The 15,440-nt window shown below is 40.3% G+C and overlaps 1 protein-coding gene and 1 long non-coding RNA gene across 2 annotated transcripts in view; one reads left to right on the top strand and one right to left on the bottom strand.

Moving 5' to 3' along the window:
• arrb2b (arrestin, beta 2b) overlaps positions 1-14,664 on the bottom strand; it is a 17,031-nt gene extending 2,367 nt beyond the window's left edge. The window contains exons 1-12 of the mRNA XM_032544470.1: positions 14,430-14,664; positions 7,806-7,836; positions 7,627-7,687; positions 7,137-7,181; positions 6,848-7,044; positions 5,327-5,454; positions 3,636-3,771; positions 3,471-3,555; positions 2,631-2,703; positions 1,817-1,954; positions 790-873; positions 61-137 (exon numbers count right to left, since the gene is read on the bottom strand). Of these exons, the coding sequence (XP_032400361.1) occupies positions 61-137; positions 790-873; positions 1,817-1,954; positions 2,631-2,703; positions 3,471-3,555; positions 3,636-3,771; positions 5,327-5,454; positions 6,848-7,044; positions 7,137-7,181; positions 7,627-7,687; positions 7,806-7,836; positions 14,430-14,452 (1,078 nt within the window). The 5' untranslated portion in view covers positions 14,453-14,664. The remainder of the gene's footprint in view (positions 1-60; positions 138-789; positions 874-1,816; positions 1,955-2,630; positions 2,704-3,470; positions 3,556-3,635; positions 3,772-5,326; positions 5,455-6,847; positions 7,045-7,136; positions 7,182-7,626; positions 7,688-7,805; positions 7,837-14,429) is intronic.
• LOC116707236 (uncharacterized) overlaps positions 1-15,440 on the top strand; it is a 111,345-nt gene that overhangs the window by 5,931 nt on the left and 89,974 nt on the right. The window lies entirely within an intron of this gene.

Here is a 15,440-nt window from a genome sequence, read left to right as displayed (position 1 = left end):
TGTGTGTGTGTGTGTGTGTGTGTGTGTGTGTGTGTGTGTGTGTGTGTGTGTCCCTCCTACCTGTCTGTGGCTGGGAGCTGGGCTGGTCTAAAGGTTTAGGATGCATCAGGACAAAAGGAAGTTCCACTGCTACATCCCTACAAACAAACACATACACACACACACCAAATAGACCTTACAACAACCTTGTTTCCAACCACCATATGAAAACCAACATCAAAATAGTTTTGACATTAAAACCGTATGGAAGTCCTGACAGCTCGTTTAAAGATTCTGAATGCATTTTTCTGTGGACTGAGCATTTTGATACTTGCAGATTCAGAATCAGAATACTTGTTAAGTTGCAGTTGCTCCCAGTCAAACTCAAGGTAAAAATAAGAGTAAGAAAAAAAAACCTAGTCAATAAGTGTAATATAGACAGTGCAAGAAATAAACAAAGCAGACGTTTAAGATTAGGTTAAAAAGATTAGGTTGCTAAAACAATGGAGCTTTCACAGTAAATAGCAGCTTGACCTGCCTTTCACTTGTAATAAGGCAAATTCCACTAATCACAAGGAGTGATGTCACACATAGTAACAGCTACATGGCAAAGTAGTAACAACAATGAAGGATCATTATATTTTTTTTGCTTTTTGCAATTTGCAAACAAGTGACTAACTACGTATCTATGTCTATGGCTAACTTAAATGTAAAGCAGGTTCATACATGTGAAGCCACTTTCACAGTGACATAAAGACATATAACAGCTTCGTCATTCTGACAAAATGAAGCGCTTGAGCTTTTACCTACCCTCCACGAGACACCACCAGTTTGACTTTGACTCTGTAGGAAACCAGGATCCCCATCGTCTCCTTGTTGGTCCCTTCTTTTACTCTGCAACACATAGGACACACCGTTTAAGTGTGTTTGTGCATAAAAGTAGACCCTTGTATTTGTGTGTGTGTGTATAGAGGTATATAGAGGTAGATAGGTGTGTGTGTGTGTGTATAGAGGTATATAGAGGTAGATAGGTGTGTGTGTGTGTGTGTGTGTATAGAGGTATATAGAGGTAGATAGGTGTGTGTGTGTGTGTGTGTGTGTGTATAGAGGTATATAGAGGTAGATGGTGTGTGTGTGTGTGTGGTGTGTTGTGTGTGTGTATAGAGGTATTAGAGGTAGATGTGTGTGTTGGTGAGGTATATAGAGGTAGATGTGTGTGTGTGTTAGGTATATAGGGTAGAGGTGTGTGTGTGTGTATGAGATATAGGGTGTATGGGTATATAGGTTGTGTGTGTGTGTGTATAGAGGTATATAGGTGTGTGTGTGTGTGTGTATAGAGGTATAGGTGTGTGTGTGTGTGTGTGTATAGAGGTATATAGGTGTGTGTGTGTGTATAGAGGTTATATAGGTGTGTGTGTGTGTATAGAGGTATATAGGTGGTGTGTGTGTTAGAGAGTATATGTGTGTGTGGTGGTGTGTATAGAGGGTATAGAGGTGTGTGTGTGTGTGTGTGTATAGAGGTAGTGTGTGTGTTGTATAGAGGTATAGAGGTGTGTGGTGTGTGTATAGAGGTATAGAGGTGTGTGTGTGTGGTGTATAGAGGTATAGAGGTGTGTGTGTGTTATAGAGTATAGAGGACTGTGTGTGTGGTGTGTAGTAGAGGTATAGAGGGTGTGTGTGTGTGTGTATAGAGGTATAGAGGTGTGTGTGTGTGTGTATAGAGGTGTGTGTGTGTGTGTATAGAGGTATGTGTGTATGTGTGTGTGTGTGTGTATGTGTATAGAGGTATAGAGGTGTGTGTATAGAGGTGTGTGTGTGTGTGTGTGTGTGTGTGTACATGGTGCTGGAGGCCAGGTTGGTGTCTTCATGCTTTAGCTTCCCATCCAGGGCCAGTCCTCTCTTTTCCCTGTTGGTACCCAGCATGGGGGTCAGAGTGTAAACCTGGCAGGAGGTGGAGCTGGGAGAAACCTGATCACTGGGGTTTTGGGGTGGGGGTAAAGGTCAGGGAGAGAGGAGAAAAATAGGACGGTTAAAGAGTGATCCATTTGTTTTGTCTGTTGCTATATACTGCATACGTGCAATAAAAACAAAACAAAAAATGGAGGAGACTTTGAGCAGGGATGTTTATTCTTAAGTGCAAGAAGCACCAGCAGGAGGCTGGTAGGATATGTTGGTAGCTTTTATTTAAATGTTCAATTATGTCTGCTTCTGAATACAAAATAGTGTCATCTGCATACTAATGCAGTTGACAATTATTAAATTCCTTGGAGTTATTAATAGGGATTGTAAAGAGAACAGGAAAACGGATTCCTTTGGAAGATATGCATCAGTATCTGTGTATGTCGGCCGTTAAGGAACAAGAACTTGCAGTGTAAAAAACATTTCATTGTCATTTAGAAACTGTCACCTTACCATATGTTGTTCACCAGAGGGCACTTACAAGTTGATATGTAATAATTCTAAATAATGATTTTGTTCATGTTATGTGTTTATGTTACATATTGGGCAATAATATCGTTATCCTATTTACAAAATCAATTGATCAAATACCCATAATTCTGGATTGGATTGGTTTCAAGGAAATAAACAATGGAATTAAGCATGGACAAAAAAAAAAAAAGGAGGATAACAGTATAGTAAATATAACTCACTCTGCTTCAACCTGGGCAACTGGACACTTGTACTGAGCCGTGGAGAACAGACAGATGTCAGCATACTGACGGACTGAGGGGCAGAGAGGAGAATGCTTTAGCCCTTATCCAGATTACAGTAGATGCAAGATGCAATACTTGACTTTAAAGTTGTTTCCAGCAACAAGACATTGTCATCTCAAGCAGACATGTGGACTTGAGACTTTGTGAGTTGAACTTGAATCACCTTTTTGATGACTTGCAACTTAAAAAAAAAAAAAAAGACTTGAGACTCGACTTGGTGGACATGTAAGTTCATGACTCAAGGCTTGATTTGACTGGAGGCATGATGACTCTGATGACTTGCGCGTATTCATACATTTGAATGTTAGCCATTAAACATTAAATGATATAAATTAATGTTGTCACGTTTCTGTCTAACTATCAAGTATGCAAGTGGCAAAAGCAGCGCAAACTGTGAATCATGACTGGACGACTCAAAAAACTCCCCGGTGTGTGATTGTCACGATTGGCTGTCAGTCAAACCTTTCTATGGCAAAACGTAACATCTAATATTCCTGATGAAGCCTCATTAGTCGGACCAGGTCATTACAATCGCTGCGTCTGTGCCATGAGTAATCACTTTTGGATTTAAAAATGTCATGCAAGAAGGAACAAAGTTGACTGCTGAATGCAAGGGTTAGGTTTTTTTGGTAAAAAAAGTGGTCTTGCATTGCCAGACGTACCACCAAAGGCTGCAAAGACTTACATGGGACTTGGTCACAACATCAATCAGTTGTTATAGTGATAGTGATAATAACTGAAACAAGGGTGCGAGTGTGTAAGGGCAGGTGGAGTTACCCGATATCTTCACCCTCTTCACACTCTTGGTGGAGTTGTTGGTGACGTGGACGTTGACACTGATGGGTTCGCCATGGTAGTACAGCTGGAGAGAGGCAGAGAGTTAGCAGTGTATGTGTATCCCAGTCATCAAATAGCAAATCAATGTGTGTGTGAGTGTGTTACCTCCTTATCCAGCGAGACCTCTAGGTGTAGAGACCTATCGGACATGAGGAAGCTGCGACTGGTCTCCACCATCGGCTGTGGACCTGGCTTCTCGGGGGCGTACTGAACCTTCCGGATCACCAGTTGCACAGAGTTCCTACATACACAGAAGGTTCATATACATGTACAGTACATTTATGGAAATGACACACCACACACAAACAACATAGATATTAGTAACAGGGACTGCCATATTGTCCATTGACAGGGTTTCTGCAGGTTCCACCAAGTTAAATTTAAGACTTTTTAAGGCCATTATGAATGGAATTTAAGACCTTTATCACAACATAGATTTTAGTTTTTTAAAGTTGGGGAGCTATTGTGGGACTCACCTACGCAGTGTGGAGGTAATGCTGGGGCCTGGGCCGGAGCCACCACATACTTGGCAGAACCGGCTGCTGGCTGTATCATTTACTGAAGTTTCTCACTTTTTGAATGAGATTCCAGCGCCTGTACACCCAACGTTTCCAGTTTAACAGATTTCTTTAATAAGAGGCAGTAGGCTAAAAATATGTTGTTAGCAACTGGATTTAACCAAACCCCAAGCTTAGTATCACTAAACTTGCACTTCCTTATAGCTGAAGAAAACAATCCGTTTTCTGTCTGTGGTACAATCCAAAAGAGACTCGCGGCAATAACACGACAGCTAATTGGCTGAAATATAATGTAAATTGCATGTTGTTCTCATTTGTAGACGTAATACAGTGGATTATATTTAGATTAGCAAAAGAAAAAACTAAAACACCACGGAATTAAAAAACAACATTCTAAAGCACTGCTTCAGCATTTGGTCCAGTATTAAGCAAGCTCGCAGCAGTCGGCAGCGGCGAAACAAGCTGCAATGTAAGTTAATTGTGCAGCTTGTATTTACCTTCACAAAAGTGCTCATTTTACCACCGACAGGCTCAGATTAATATTCTAGGTGTCTGACCACATTATAGAAAGATTTTCTGAGGGGGTTGACCTTTCTATTAAAGAGTAAGATCCTTTTTTTAAGCATAAAAACATCTGCAAAACTGTGTTCGCTAAACAAACCAGACTCCACGTAAAATCATGTAATTTTAGACATCAAAACTCTAGTTTTGGTTGAAATAAACACAAAGCTTACCGATTTACATGTGAAAATAGTTTGGCTCTATACATGCTAAATATATTGCTTTTTAAAATGGAGTCTGGTGGGTTTAGTGCTAGCAACCTCAGAGCAGTTGCTCGTTAAACAGAAAGAGGTTTTAAAAAAAGGTCTCTGTATGGATAATTTCCATAATATTGACAGACACTTAGCATAATAAGCCTGTTAGTGGCAAAAAACAAACCTTTCAGTGGACCAAAGTGGCAATGCACATTTACCCCATAGGGCTACACTGCAGCCCGGTCTGTGGCTGCTGGTTACAGCATTCACGTCTAATACTGGACCAATTTCAAAAATTGTTGTTCCTATCAGTCACAAACACACAAAAAACATAGGAAAATAGGGTCCAGGTTGAAAATAAACGGTTGTTACCCTTTAAGACCCCGCAGAAACCCTGATTGAGAACTGGACATTCCAAACTGGTGCACAATATTGGCTGGTTTCAAACAATGTCATGCCAAAGAAGACACTTTTTTCAGTCTAGTCTCTAGGAGTGATAGTTAGGTAGCTAAATATGTTAAACCTTTGGTGGATCTTCTCCTCCACAGTCTTAGCACAGAATGCTCGAAGCTCATAGTCCACACCACACGCCTTCCCGGTGTCCTCTGCGCCCGGCTGGAGGGTTACTGAGCAAGGCAGGTTGGGGGGGATCTGCCACGTGTCAAACAAAGTGAAATCTAAACGGCAGCTCTAGGTGCACAGTAATATGGAACACTCTAAAGCTAAATAAATACACATACCTTAACTTACTTAAGTCTTAGCACTTAAACATATGTGAAATGGGTTAGAGTAGGTTTGTTTTGTTTACTAGCAGTGGCGATATTAGACCCTTTTTAGGGGGGTTCAAGCCCCTGTAAGCCAGTTAAGGAAAGTTTTATTAACACTTTTGCAAGGCACTGTATCCGTGTCACATTCTCATTAGAACTGCCCCCCTTAGGGACTGATCATACAGTCGCCCGTTTACTATTAAACAGTGTAGTAGTCGAGCGTAAAGTTTCATTAGTTTCAATCAATTTAAAAAACACAACACTAAATAAACTAATAATAATAATAATAATAATAATAATATCTTCTTTCTGGCTTCTTCTATTGAACAACAATTTGTCGTGCCGTTATTGGTCAAGGTTGGGCATCTGGTAGGTGGTCACAAAGAGCAGTATTTGGAGAAGTTGGAGATAGCAGGATTGGATACGACCCCTACCTCCTTCCTCCCTCCGTTTTCAGTATGCCCGACTTCAGCCCACACGATCTGTAACACTATGTCGTAAACGGGCCATCCCCATATTCTGGTGCTGATCTCAAAACTTTGAAAAGTCTGGATGCTTTACCAGTTCTTTGTAGGTGTACAGGTACGCCATGTTACGCTAACGGCTGAGGAAGGTACCACATAATGGCAAAGATAAGACATCAATCTAGGGTTTATTATGTATTAACATGTTCTTTACCCAAGTAAAGATGTATATAACACGTAGCTTATGTAACTAGAAGACATGGTTGGTCGTGGCTACCCACATATTGTTGTTCACTGTGTGTGCCAGTGCAACTTCCTAACGGATGCCTGAACGCATCCCAGCACTGAAAAGTACAGGCTTTTTTGGGAAATGTACATTAGGTCAGTGATTAAACGATGATAGTTATGTGGGTCATCATTGGGTTGACCTGTTAGCAGGAACAGCTGGTTAGCACGGCAGCTAGCTGGTTGAGAATACTTATATTATTACTTATTTACTTATTATAGAAAGACAATACATACACATGCAGATTGTGTATGTGAGAACACGAACAAACACATACGCGGTTGGCTTGCCGTCCATCTACAGCAAAGATCTTCCATTGTCCGTCATGGCGTTCATAATTTGAGCGAGTAGAGTGTGATGTCACGTGCAAAGGGTCTATCGGGGCCAATCACCAAGACTTGGGAGAATCATTTGATTCAGTCAAAATTTTTCCAAATTTAAAAGTGAAGGGGGACACAAACGGGATTTTGAAAAGTGTCCCCCATAACACAACGCAAGATCACACCTGTTGCGTTTAGAAGGCTTACAGTGAAGTGGAAGGGGTAGGCATGCTGACCCAGCTTCTTTAGCAGCCTCTCCTGCAGCCGGCTCAGAGGCGTCTTTTTCTCCTGCGCAGGAGGGAAGACCTGGACCGTGCTGATGTACAGATCCTTCCGGAAGGAAAGGCCCAGGACATCCAGGTCCTCCCGGCCGTAACGAAACGCACAGGTCAGAGTCGCAAACACTGGAGGACGGATGGAGACGAGTGATTACATGGGTTGTCAATGGACCAGTCAGTCCCTCTGTTACGTTGTGTCTACCTTTGAGCTTTCTTACCTTTTCGATCTTTCAGATACTCTGGTTCTACAAGGAGCACGCCGTCTAGAGAAACAAAGTCAACCCAACCCAACCACAACCACCACCACAACCACCCACACCACACACACACCACACACACACACCACCCACACACACACACACCACACACACACACACACACACACACACACACACAAACACACACCCACACACACACAAACACACACACACACACAAACACACACACACCAACACACACACACACACACACACACACCACACACACACACACACCACACACACACCACACACACACAAACAAACACACCACACACACACACAACACACCACACACACACACACACACACACACACACACACACACACTAAAGTCTCCACTTAAAGCTATAGAGTGTAGTTTCTGTCACCCCATGAGGAATTCCAAGTAAGGGCAACAACACTGTCGAGCAGTGTGTGCGTGCGTGCGTGCGTGTGTATTTATACTCACCGACTGGATCCACGTGGTCTAAGTGATCAACAAAGTCTCGCTTTCCTAGATAAACTGTGACCTGTTGAAGACAGAGATAGAGAGAAAGGAAACATAGGGATTAGGCTAATTCACAAGAGGAGAGGGTCCAGAGAGGAAGAAACACTGAGAAGAGCCTCCACACAAAACATTTATCCCACCTTGCAGTTGGGGCTGGACTTCTTAAAGACTCTGTTGGAAGAGGGAGAGAGCATATCTTATTAACAGAGTGTGTACGTAACTCAAAGTTGGGATTAATTTATTAATGCTAGCATATTAGCAACTTAGGCTAAACTACACAACATCAATGCAGTGCAGTTTGAAAGTGTCCCCCAACATTAGAGCCCGATATCAGCCGATATTATGCATTTCCCGATCTATTGGTATTGGTATTTTTTTCTCTGCAGAGCTTTGCAGTACTCTTGGGGGAAATCACTGGAATTGTTGGGTCTTTGTAAATCATAGAGTGTGGTCTAGACCTACTCTATCTGTAAAGTGTCTTAAGAAAACTCTTGTTATGATTTGATACTATAAATAAAATTTATTTGAATTTGTGCCATTTTGGGATCCAGTATCCAGTTAATAAAATACAAACATAAAAGGCAATTCAACATACTTTACATAAATAGTTACTAAATTCCTTTAAACAGCCAATGGGGAGGAATAGAAATAAACTAAAATAACATCAGTCTGCAAGCTACCATAAAATGGGTTATATTAATGTAGAATATGTACAGCATTAATATTTATTTGGTGTCTAGGCTCTGACCTCGTGATATTAATAACTGCCCAGGAGAATGTACACTCAGAGCTTAGGAGGTGCTAGCTGGATAGCGGTGGGGTCTTTTCAAATGAAAATGTAAATGGACTGTATTTATACTGCGCTCTTCTAATCTTAACCAATGCCCAAAGCGCTTTTACATAGTACAGGAACCATTCACAAGTCACACACATTCATACACTGGTGGCCGAGGCTGCTGTACAAGGTGCCACCTGCTCATCACATTTACAAACCACTGGCGCAGCAAATACAGGCTTCAAGGACACTTGGACATGGGACTGCAGGGCCAGGGATCAGACACCGGCCTTCCGATTGGCAGACGACCGCTCTGCCACCTGAGCCACAGCTGCCCCCATGCTATATGAGCAGCAGGTGACAGCATAGCTTAAAGGTAAACAGTGTGGCATACAGTGAGTACACACTGCCATGATCAAAAGAGTGTTTCATAGACTAGCATGCAGGCTTAGCTTCATAAAATAATAATTTTGAAGAAAAAAATAAATAAAAAAATTGTAAAAGCTGTACGTACATTTGAATAAATGCTTTATTTCAAACATGTAAAAAGGAAATACACTAAAAGCAAAACAGTTGAGTGTAGTCTGCATAATTGGGGTAAATGATCGAGTAATGACAAAATCATCTTATGTAAACATTTGGGTGCCACGTAGCATGAACAATTAGCATCATTGTTGCCGAATTTATTGATTATTGTTTGCTCTATAAAAAAAATCACAGAAATTGGTAAATGATGTCAACGAGTTTTTCCCAAAGCCCAAGAGGACGTCCTCAAATGTCTTTTTTTGTCCACAACTCAAAAATATATTCTGTTTTCTGTCACAGAGGAGTGAAGAAACTAGAAAATATTCAGATATAAGAAGGTGGAATGATGTCTTTTTTCAAACCCAAACTGTTTATTGGATTATCAATATAGTTGGTAGTTAATGTAATAGTTCCAAAGACCTAATAGTTGGACAGCCTGTTATCATAACTTAGTTCACAGAAGAGTTAAAGTTACCGGTAATTATCAGCTGAAAAGTATTTTGTTTGTAAAAGAGTAAGGCCAGCAGTCACTAACATCCAACTCCAGAGTGTGTATTTTGGAGCAACAGGCTTTCAGAGCTGTGGCCTTTTTGTTTTTCAGGATAACAGGCTGTCGGACTATGTGCTTCCGTTCCAGGACATTTTTAGAACTATTCGGGTTTTGGAATAATGGGCCTTCAGATTAATGGTCAGTCCCCGATTTGGTTATGATTTAAGTACACAGACACGTGTGTAAACAATGTCACCCACATCAAAACTACATCAGAATCAGAAAAGGCTTTATTGCCAAGTAAGTACCACTTACAAGGAAACTGCCTTGGTTCTGTGCATACATAAATATATTACATTTTTAGACTTTGAAGATTATGGAAAACAAGAACATTAGGGGTTACAGAGTACACTTTTACTCTTATATTTAGTATTTGCATTAACATTAGTCCAGTAAGACCCAGTCAAGTCAAATCAGCCTTCAGCCTTCCAGAGTTTGGGGGATTCAGGCTGACAATTGAGACATTGTCAAGTTGTTTTCCATTCAGCTAACACGCAGTTGGTGTTGTGGAGTTGAGAAATCTTCTCCAGTCAGAGTGGGTCAAAAGCAAAGCAAAGAGAGAAGAGCCGTGTCTGTACTGAAGCTAAACATGAAGAGGGTGAAGTGTATTCCAGGAAATGTGGACAGTGAATATTGCGCGCCAGTGGTGTGTATGCCAGGAAAATTATTTAGCGACCAAGTGTTGAGACTAATCTGCCACTCAGTCCGACCACAGTAGCAGAAAAAGAAGACCGTGTCTCGATTGTTTACACTGTTGTAGAAGAAGATTGTTTCTGGCCTACAAGCAGAGCTGTTGTCAAGACCATTGGGGCCATGTCAGCTTTAAGTTCTTGCACACTGCTGCACTTTCAAGAACATTATCATGTGCCTGTCCAGGAATGTGCTGCCTATAACAGTCTGAGGAAAGAAAACAGGGGCAAAGAACAAAATGCACATCCTGATTATCAACAAAAACTTCCATTATTTCCTTAACACGGGACGTGTGAACCCCTTCCTGCCAACCCTCTTATCCTGAAGGGCCAAAAACGTGATGTCATCATTATAAATTACTGAGCTCAGCACTGACGACAGGATATATTCCTGCCAAAGCAACCCCCAATGCCGTTTAAATGTTGTTCACACTCTTACACTCTTAGTTCCACAAAAGTAGCTGCTATAAACTGGCAGTTCTAACCACGAGTGGAATTACAATGAAAACCAAATAACCAAATGTTAAGAGATTTGAAAGATTTGGAAATGATCCAACAGCCAGGCCTTCAAAATGTTGCAATTTTGCAAATCTAACCCTTCTCTATTCTAAACATAATGAGGACAGACCTCAACACAAAAAAGCTATTATCAACGCTCTGTGTTAAAGATAACAAAAAAGATAAAACTAACAAAACTGGGGCGGCCTCTAGCTCACCCAGTAAGAGCGTTTGTCCCATGTTGGCTGCAGCGGCCCAAATCTGACTTGCGGCCCTTTGCTACGTGTCATCCCTCATCTCTCTTTCCCCCTTCCATGTCTATCAACTGTAATGAAAGGAAAAGCCCAAAAATTAATCTTTAAACTAAAACTAACTAACTATACTAATTCCATGTAATTTAACCCTCCTGTCATCCAAGGGTCAAATTTGACCCATTTTCAAGGTTTCTATGTCAGAAATTTGGGTTTCTTTCAAGCAAATTGCCCATAAATAACACGGATGGTTCCATACAACCCTCTTTGCAAGTAAAGGATCAGGAAGTTTGGTTGTTTTATAACATTTTATTTAGCATTTGAAAAGAAAAAAAAAACACTTTGGACAGCGTAATTATCCACTAAATGTCAAAAATAATTCACAACTTCAGTTTCTTTTAAATTAAAGATTAGGTTTAATTTCCTTTAAAAAAAGGGTTTATTAATTATGAATTCCAAAAAATAAGTGAAACTAGTGGTAGGCTAATTAGTTAATGTTTGTGGTGAATCCGGTGGGAGCGAAAAGTTGCACAGAAAAAACGATTGTTTTAAAGCATCTAAAAAAAAGTTTCACCTGGGAGGACACGTTGCATGGTTGACAGGAAGACAACACAAGGGTTAAAGTGAATATTCAAGGTTAGCATTAGATTTTCTTGATGCTGCGTTCCTGACAGTTTTTAGTCGGTAAGTTACGACTTCAAGTCATGACTCACGACATGGTAGCGTTCCAGGCAAAGTCACGACAAACCCTTCTACCGAGCTTTAGCTAGCGGCTACCTAACGTTGACGTTAGCTAGCGCTAGCTGATACTAGCGATTTCTAGTCAACAACATATTTTGGGCTTTATTTAATGAACATAACCAGCAGTAGTACACAATATTACGTGTATTGTTTTGATTACAATGTGCAGAATTACTTTATATTGCCTATTTATTTATATTTCACTCCGTTAATCACCGGCGTCTGCATAGCATCAAAAGGGGTCGCCAATGTTGTTTATGTGTGTGTGACGTCAAAAACCGTAACTAGGAGTACAAAGATCTGGTACGAGTTCACGGGTCGTAAGTTACGGGTTTGATATTTTCTTTTTCTTTTCAAATCATTTTTTGCAAAAAAATGCACTCCAGCATCGGTGAAATGTTTATCTGAAGCAGTCTGGGTTAAACAAATCAAGTTTATAGTTTAAATAGACAAAAAAAAAAGACAAAATATGTCTTTCAGTACAAAATTCCTTTTTGTGAAAACAAAAGGACATTTTATATTACTTTATATGATTGTTATTAAATTTCTTATCATTGTCTTTTAATGTGGCCCAAGTAGCTCGTGAAATATAAGGTGTGCCAAATTTGTGTATGCTACAGTGGTTATTTCAATATTTCTGATACATATTTAATCAACATTTAAGATAAGAGCATTGGGTCAAACTCAGTATCAGAGATATTAAAAGGACTGGGATCAGGATGAGGATCAGGACTAGGGCTGAGCAACTAATCCTTTTCAAATCGCAATTTATATGAATGCGATTAGCTAATCATGAAGGCTGCGGTTAATTGAATGTGAAATATTTAGTTGAATGTTTGGTGTAACATTTATTTTAAGGGGCACTATTATACAGCACTTTCAGGTTTATACTTGTATTTTGTGATTCTATTGGAAAATGTTTATGCTTTAATGTTAAAAAAAAAACAAAAAACACCCAGGGCTAGTGTCGCAGATGCAAGTGTCTCTGCTATTTTAAGACAGTCCAGCGTCCACGTTGCTTAAGTAGCAAATGCACCAGTGCCCATCTTTGCGCCCATGGGCGTGCTGGTTTTACAGGGAGGTGTGTTCAGGTGAATTCTGGACGTATTGCGATCTTGAGGCAGCGGAAAGTGATCGCGCCGTTGACCAACAAAAACCTAAAGTCAATAATGCATCATTTCATTATTTTAAAAGCCCATTAGTAAAATGAGCATAGGCCTGTGCACAGCGCGGGCACAATACGCATGACACACACAAACACACACACACATGATTATAAATAAAAAATATCACAGGGCAAATCCGCCATCATAATAACAATGCGCCAAAGCACCTTATTTGACAGCAATTTATGCATTCACCTGTTGTTGATCTGATAAACTGTGCATTAGGCTATGCTTGAGTAAATAAAACCCCAATTAACAAAAGCCTAATATTAATATTTAGATAAATTACCGGGAGAGTCTGATACAGACTGACTCTAGCGCTCATATTCAAGTTCATGTTCTGCTTGTTTGGTAAATTTCTCTTGAAAACTTTTAGAGAGGACTTGAATTTCTATTTTCAATTGTTATCATTTTGGTAGCTACTTGGGGGGGTGGCAGAAATTCCTCTATGCAATTTTTTGATTATTATTTTATTAAATAAAATGCATGTCAATAAACTAAACATGTTTGGCCCTAAATGTGATTGTCATTTTCCAGTGTGGCCCTTAGTGAAACTGAGATTGCCACCTCTGCTCTAAAGCCCCTGTGATTTGAGAAGCCTATTTGTGTCTATGGCGACCCCTAGTGGTGGGCTGCTATAGCCTGTAGGAAGACTCCCGTCACCAAATCTGTCAAACTCTCCTTTCTCTCCACCCTTTATCTCTCGTGTAATTATCCTTTTTAATTTGAGTCCTTTGCATTGAAAAATGCGGACAAGACAGAAATATGTCCGTTTGCCTTACAAATAGTCTAGCTACGTTTGCCGCCGCTGACTTAAACTGTTGTAGCCTACGATAAATGCAACACTGTGGAAAAGATGCTACTTTATCAGCCAATTCTGAGAATTGCAATGTAACGTTATACAACGAGATGTTCACTTAAATTGCACCTTGAAAAAAACAATAGCCTTCACGGTAAACAAAAGTGCTGCCTGTCACCTGTCGGGTTAAACAAAGTTTGACTTCTTTCTATTGGATTGTAGCCTATGTACCTATGCATAGGCCTATGGGACTTGAATAATCATCCACGTAAAAGTAAAAACGATAATTAGCTTATTGAGAGGTAACAACTGCGGCTACATGCCCTACTGCTAGTGCTCGACACCCCCAATACGCCTCGTTTTTGCATATGAGGAAGTTACGCCAGATTTCTTTCCAAAATGTATACATTTAAAGCAATTTGACGCGGCCTTGTTTGTTGCCAAACGCAACAGCTGCATACATGACAGTACAAACATGTAAACTTCAGTTAGCATCCACTCTTCAATTCGGCATTACTTTTATGGTCGGCGTCGTTGTAATATTGGTATATTCAAAAGAAAAAATCTGGTCGAATGTCGTAGTGTCTTTCGCACATTTAACGTGTGGCTATTTCGGCGCTAAACAGCAGAGGTTTCATTTGTCCGTTTTTTTTTTAAAGGGAGCTTGGATAGTTCCCTTTTTCTCCTCACGAGTTAACGAAACGTATAGCCTACGTCTTCTATTTCCATCCCGTGACAGCACACATTAGCCAACTGGATGATTCTCTTACCTGGTCCCCGTTTTGTCCCCCATCTCCTCAATGCTGCGTGGACACTAGTATGTCTAATGTTCGCTGCTGTGTTGTCAGTGCTGGTCCAGGCTGTGTGCTGCTGCTGCTGCTGCTGCTGCTGCTGTTGTTGCTGCTGCCAGCTTTTTGGTAGAAGTCAGCCTGTTTCCGCAGTTTAGGGACAAAACCACGCCTACATAATATGATGGGCACGACAATCACTCAAGGCACTTTAATACCCCTGCAATCCCAATGCATACACTCTACTGCTAGCATTAGCTAACAGTGGTGGCTAAAGTAGCCTACATTGACTTAAGAACGCTGTTCCTCAATACATTTTTGAAGTAGACTATACTTGCACTAAGTGGTGGAAGTAGCCTACTCAGGTCCAAGTAAAAGTAAAAGTACCAATATCACAATGTATAACTAACTTACAATTACAGCTAAAGTATTCAAAATAAAAGCAAAAAAGTGCTATGAGCATAAGTTATCAGCTGTTCAAGTTGGAGCTATAGACTGAGACGTGATGGTTTCCAACATAGGGGTTGGGTCCCTCCAAAGGGTCACAACATTAATCGGAGGGGACGTGAGATGAATAATGGGAATGGGAAGAAGAAAAACAAAGTTATGATAGACAAATCTCTGTTCATTAAAAAAAAGGTTTCTCTAATATATGAATTTTTGTTTTAATTGATAATTTCACTAATCATGAAATAGTAACTATGGCTGCAAAACAAATGTGCAGTAGAGTAAAAAAGTATTGTAGGCTACAATTTCCTTCCGAAATGTAGAAGTATAATTCAATTCAATTCAATTTATTAATAGTATCAAATCATAACAAGAGTTATCTCAGGACACTTTACAGATAGAGTAGGTCTAGACCACATTCTATAATTTACAAAGACACAACAATTAGTAATTTCTCCAAGAGCAAGCAATTAGTGGGACAGTGGCGAGGTAAAACTTCTTTTAGGAAGAAACCTCAGACAGACCCAGGCTCTTGGTAGGCGGTGT

This window comes from Etheostoma spectabile, chromosome 19 (genome assembly GCF_008692095.1).
Source record: "Etheostoma spectabile isolate EspeVRDwgs_2016 chromosome 19, UIUC_Espe_1.0, whole genome shotgun sequence".
Classification (NCBI taxonomy): Eukaryota; Metazoa; Chordata; class Actinopteri; order Perciformes; family Percidae; genus Etheostoma; species Etheostoma spectabile.
The sequence above is the reverse complement of the archived record's forward strand: the minus strand, read 5'-3'. Positions and strand labels throughout refer to the sequence as shown.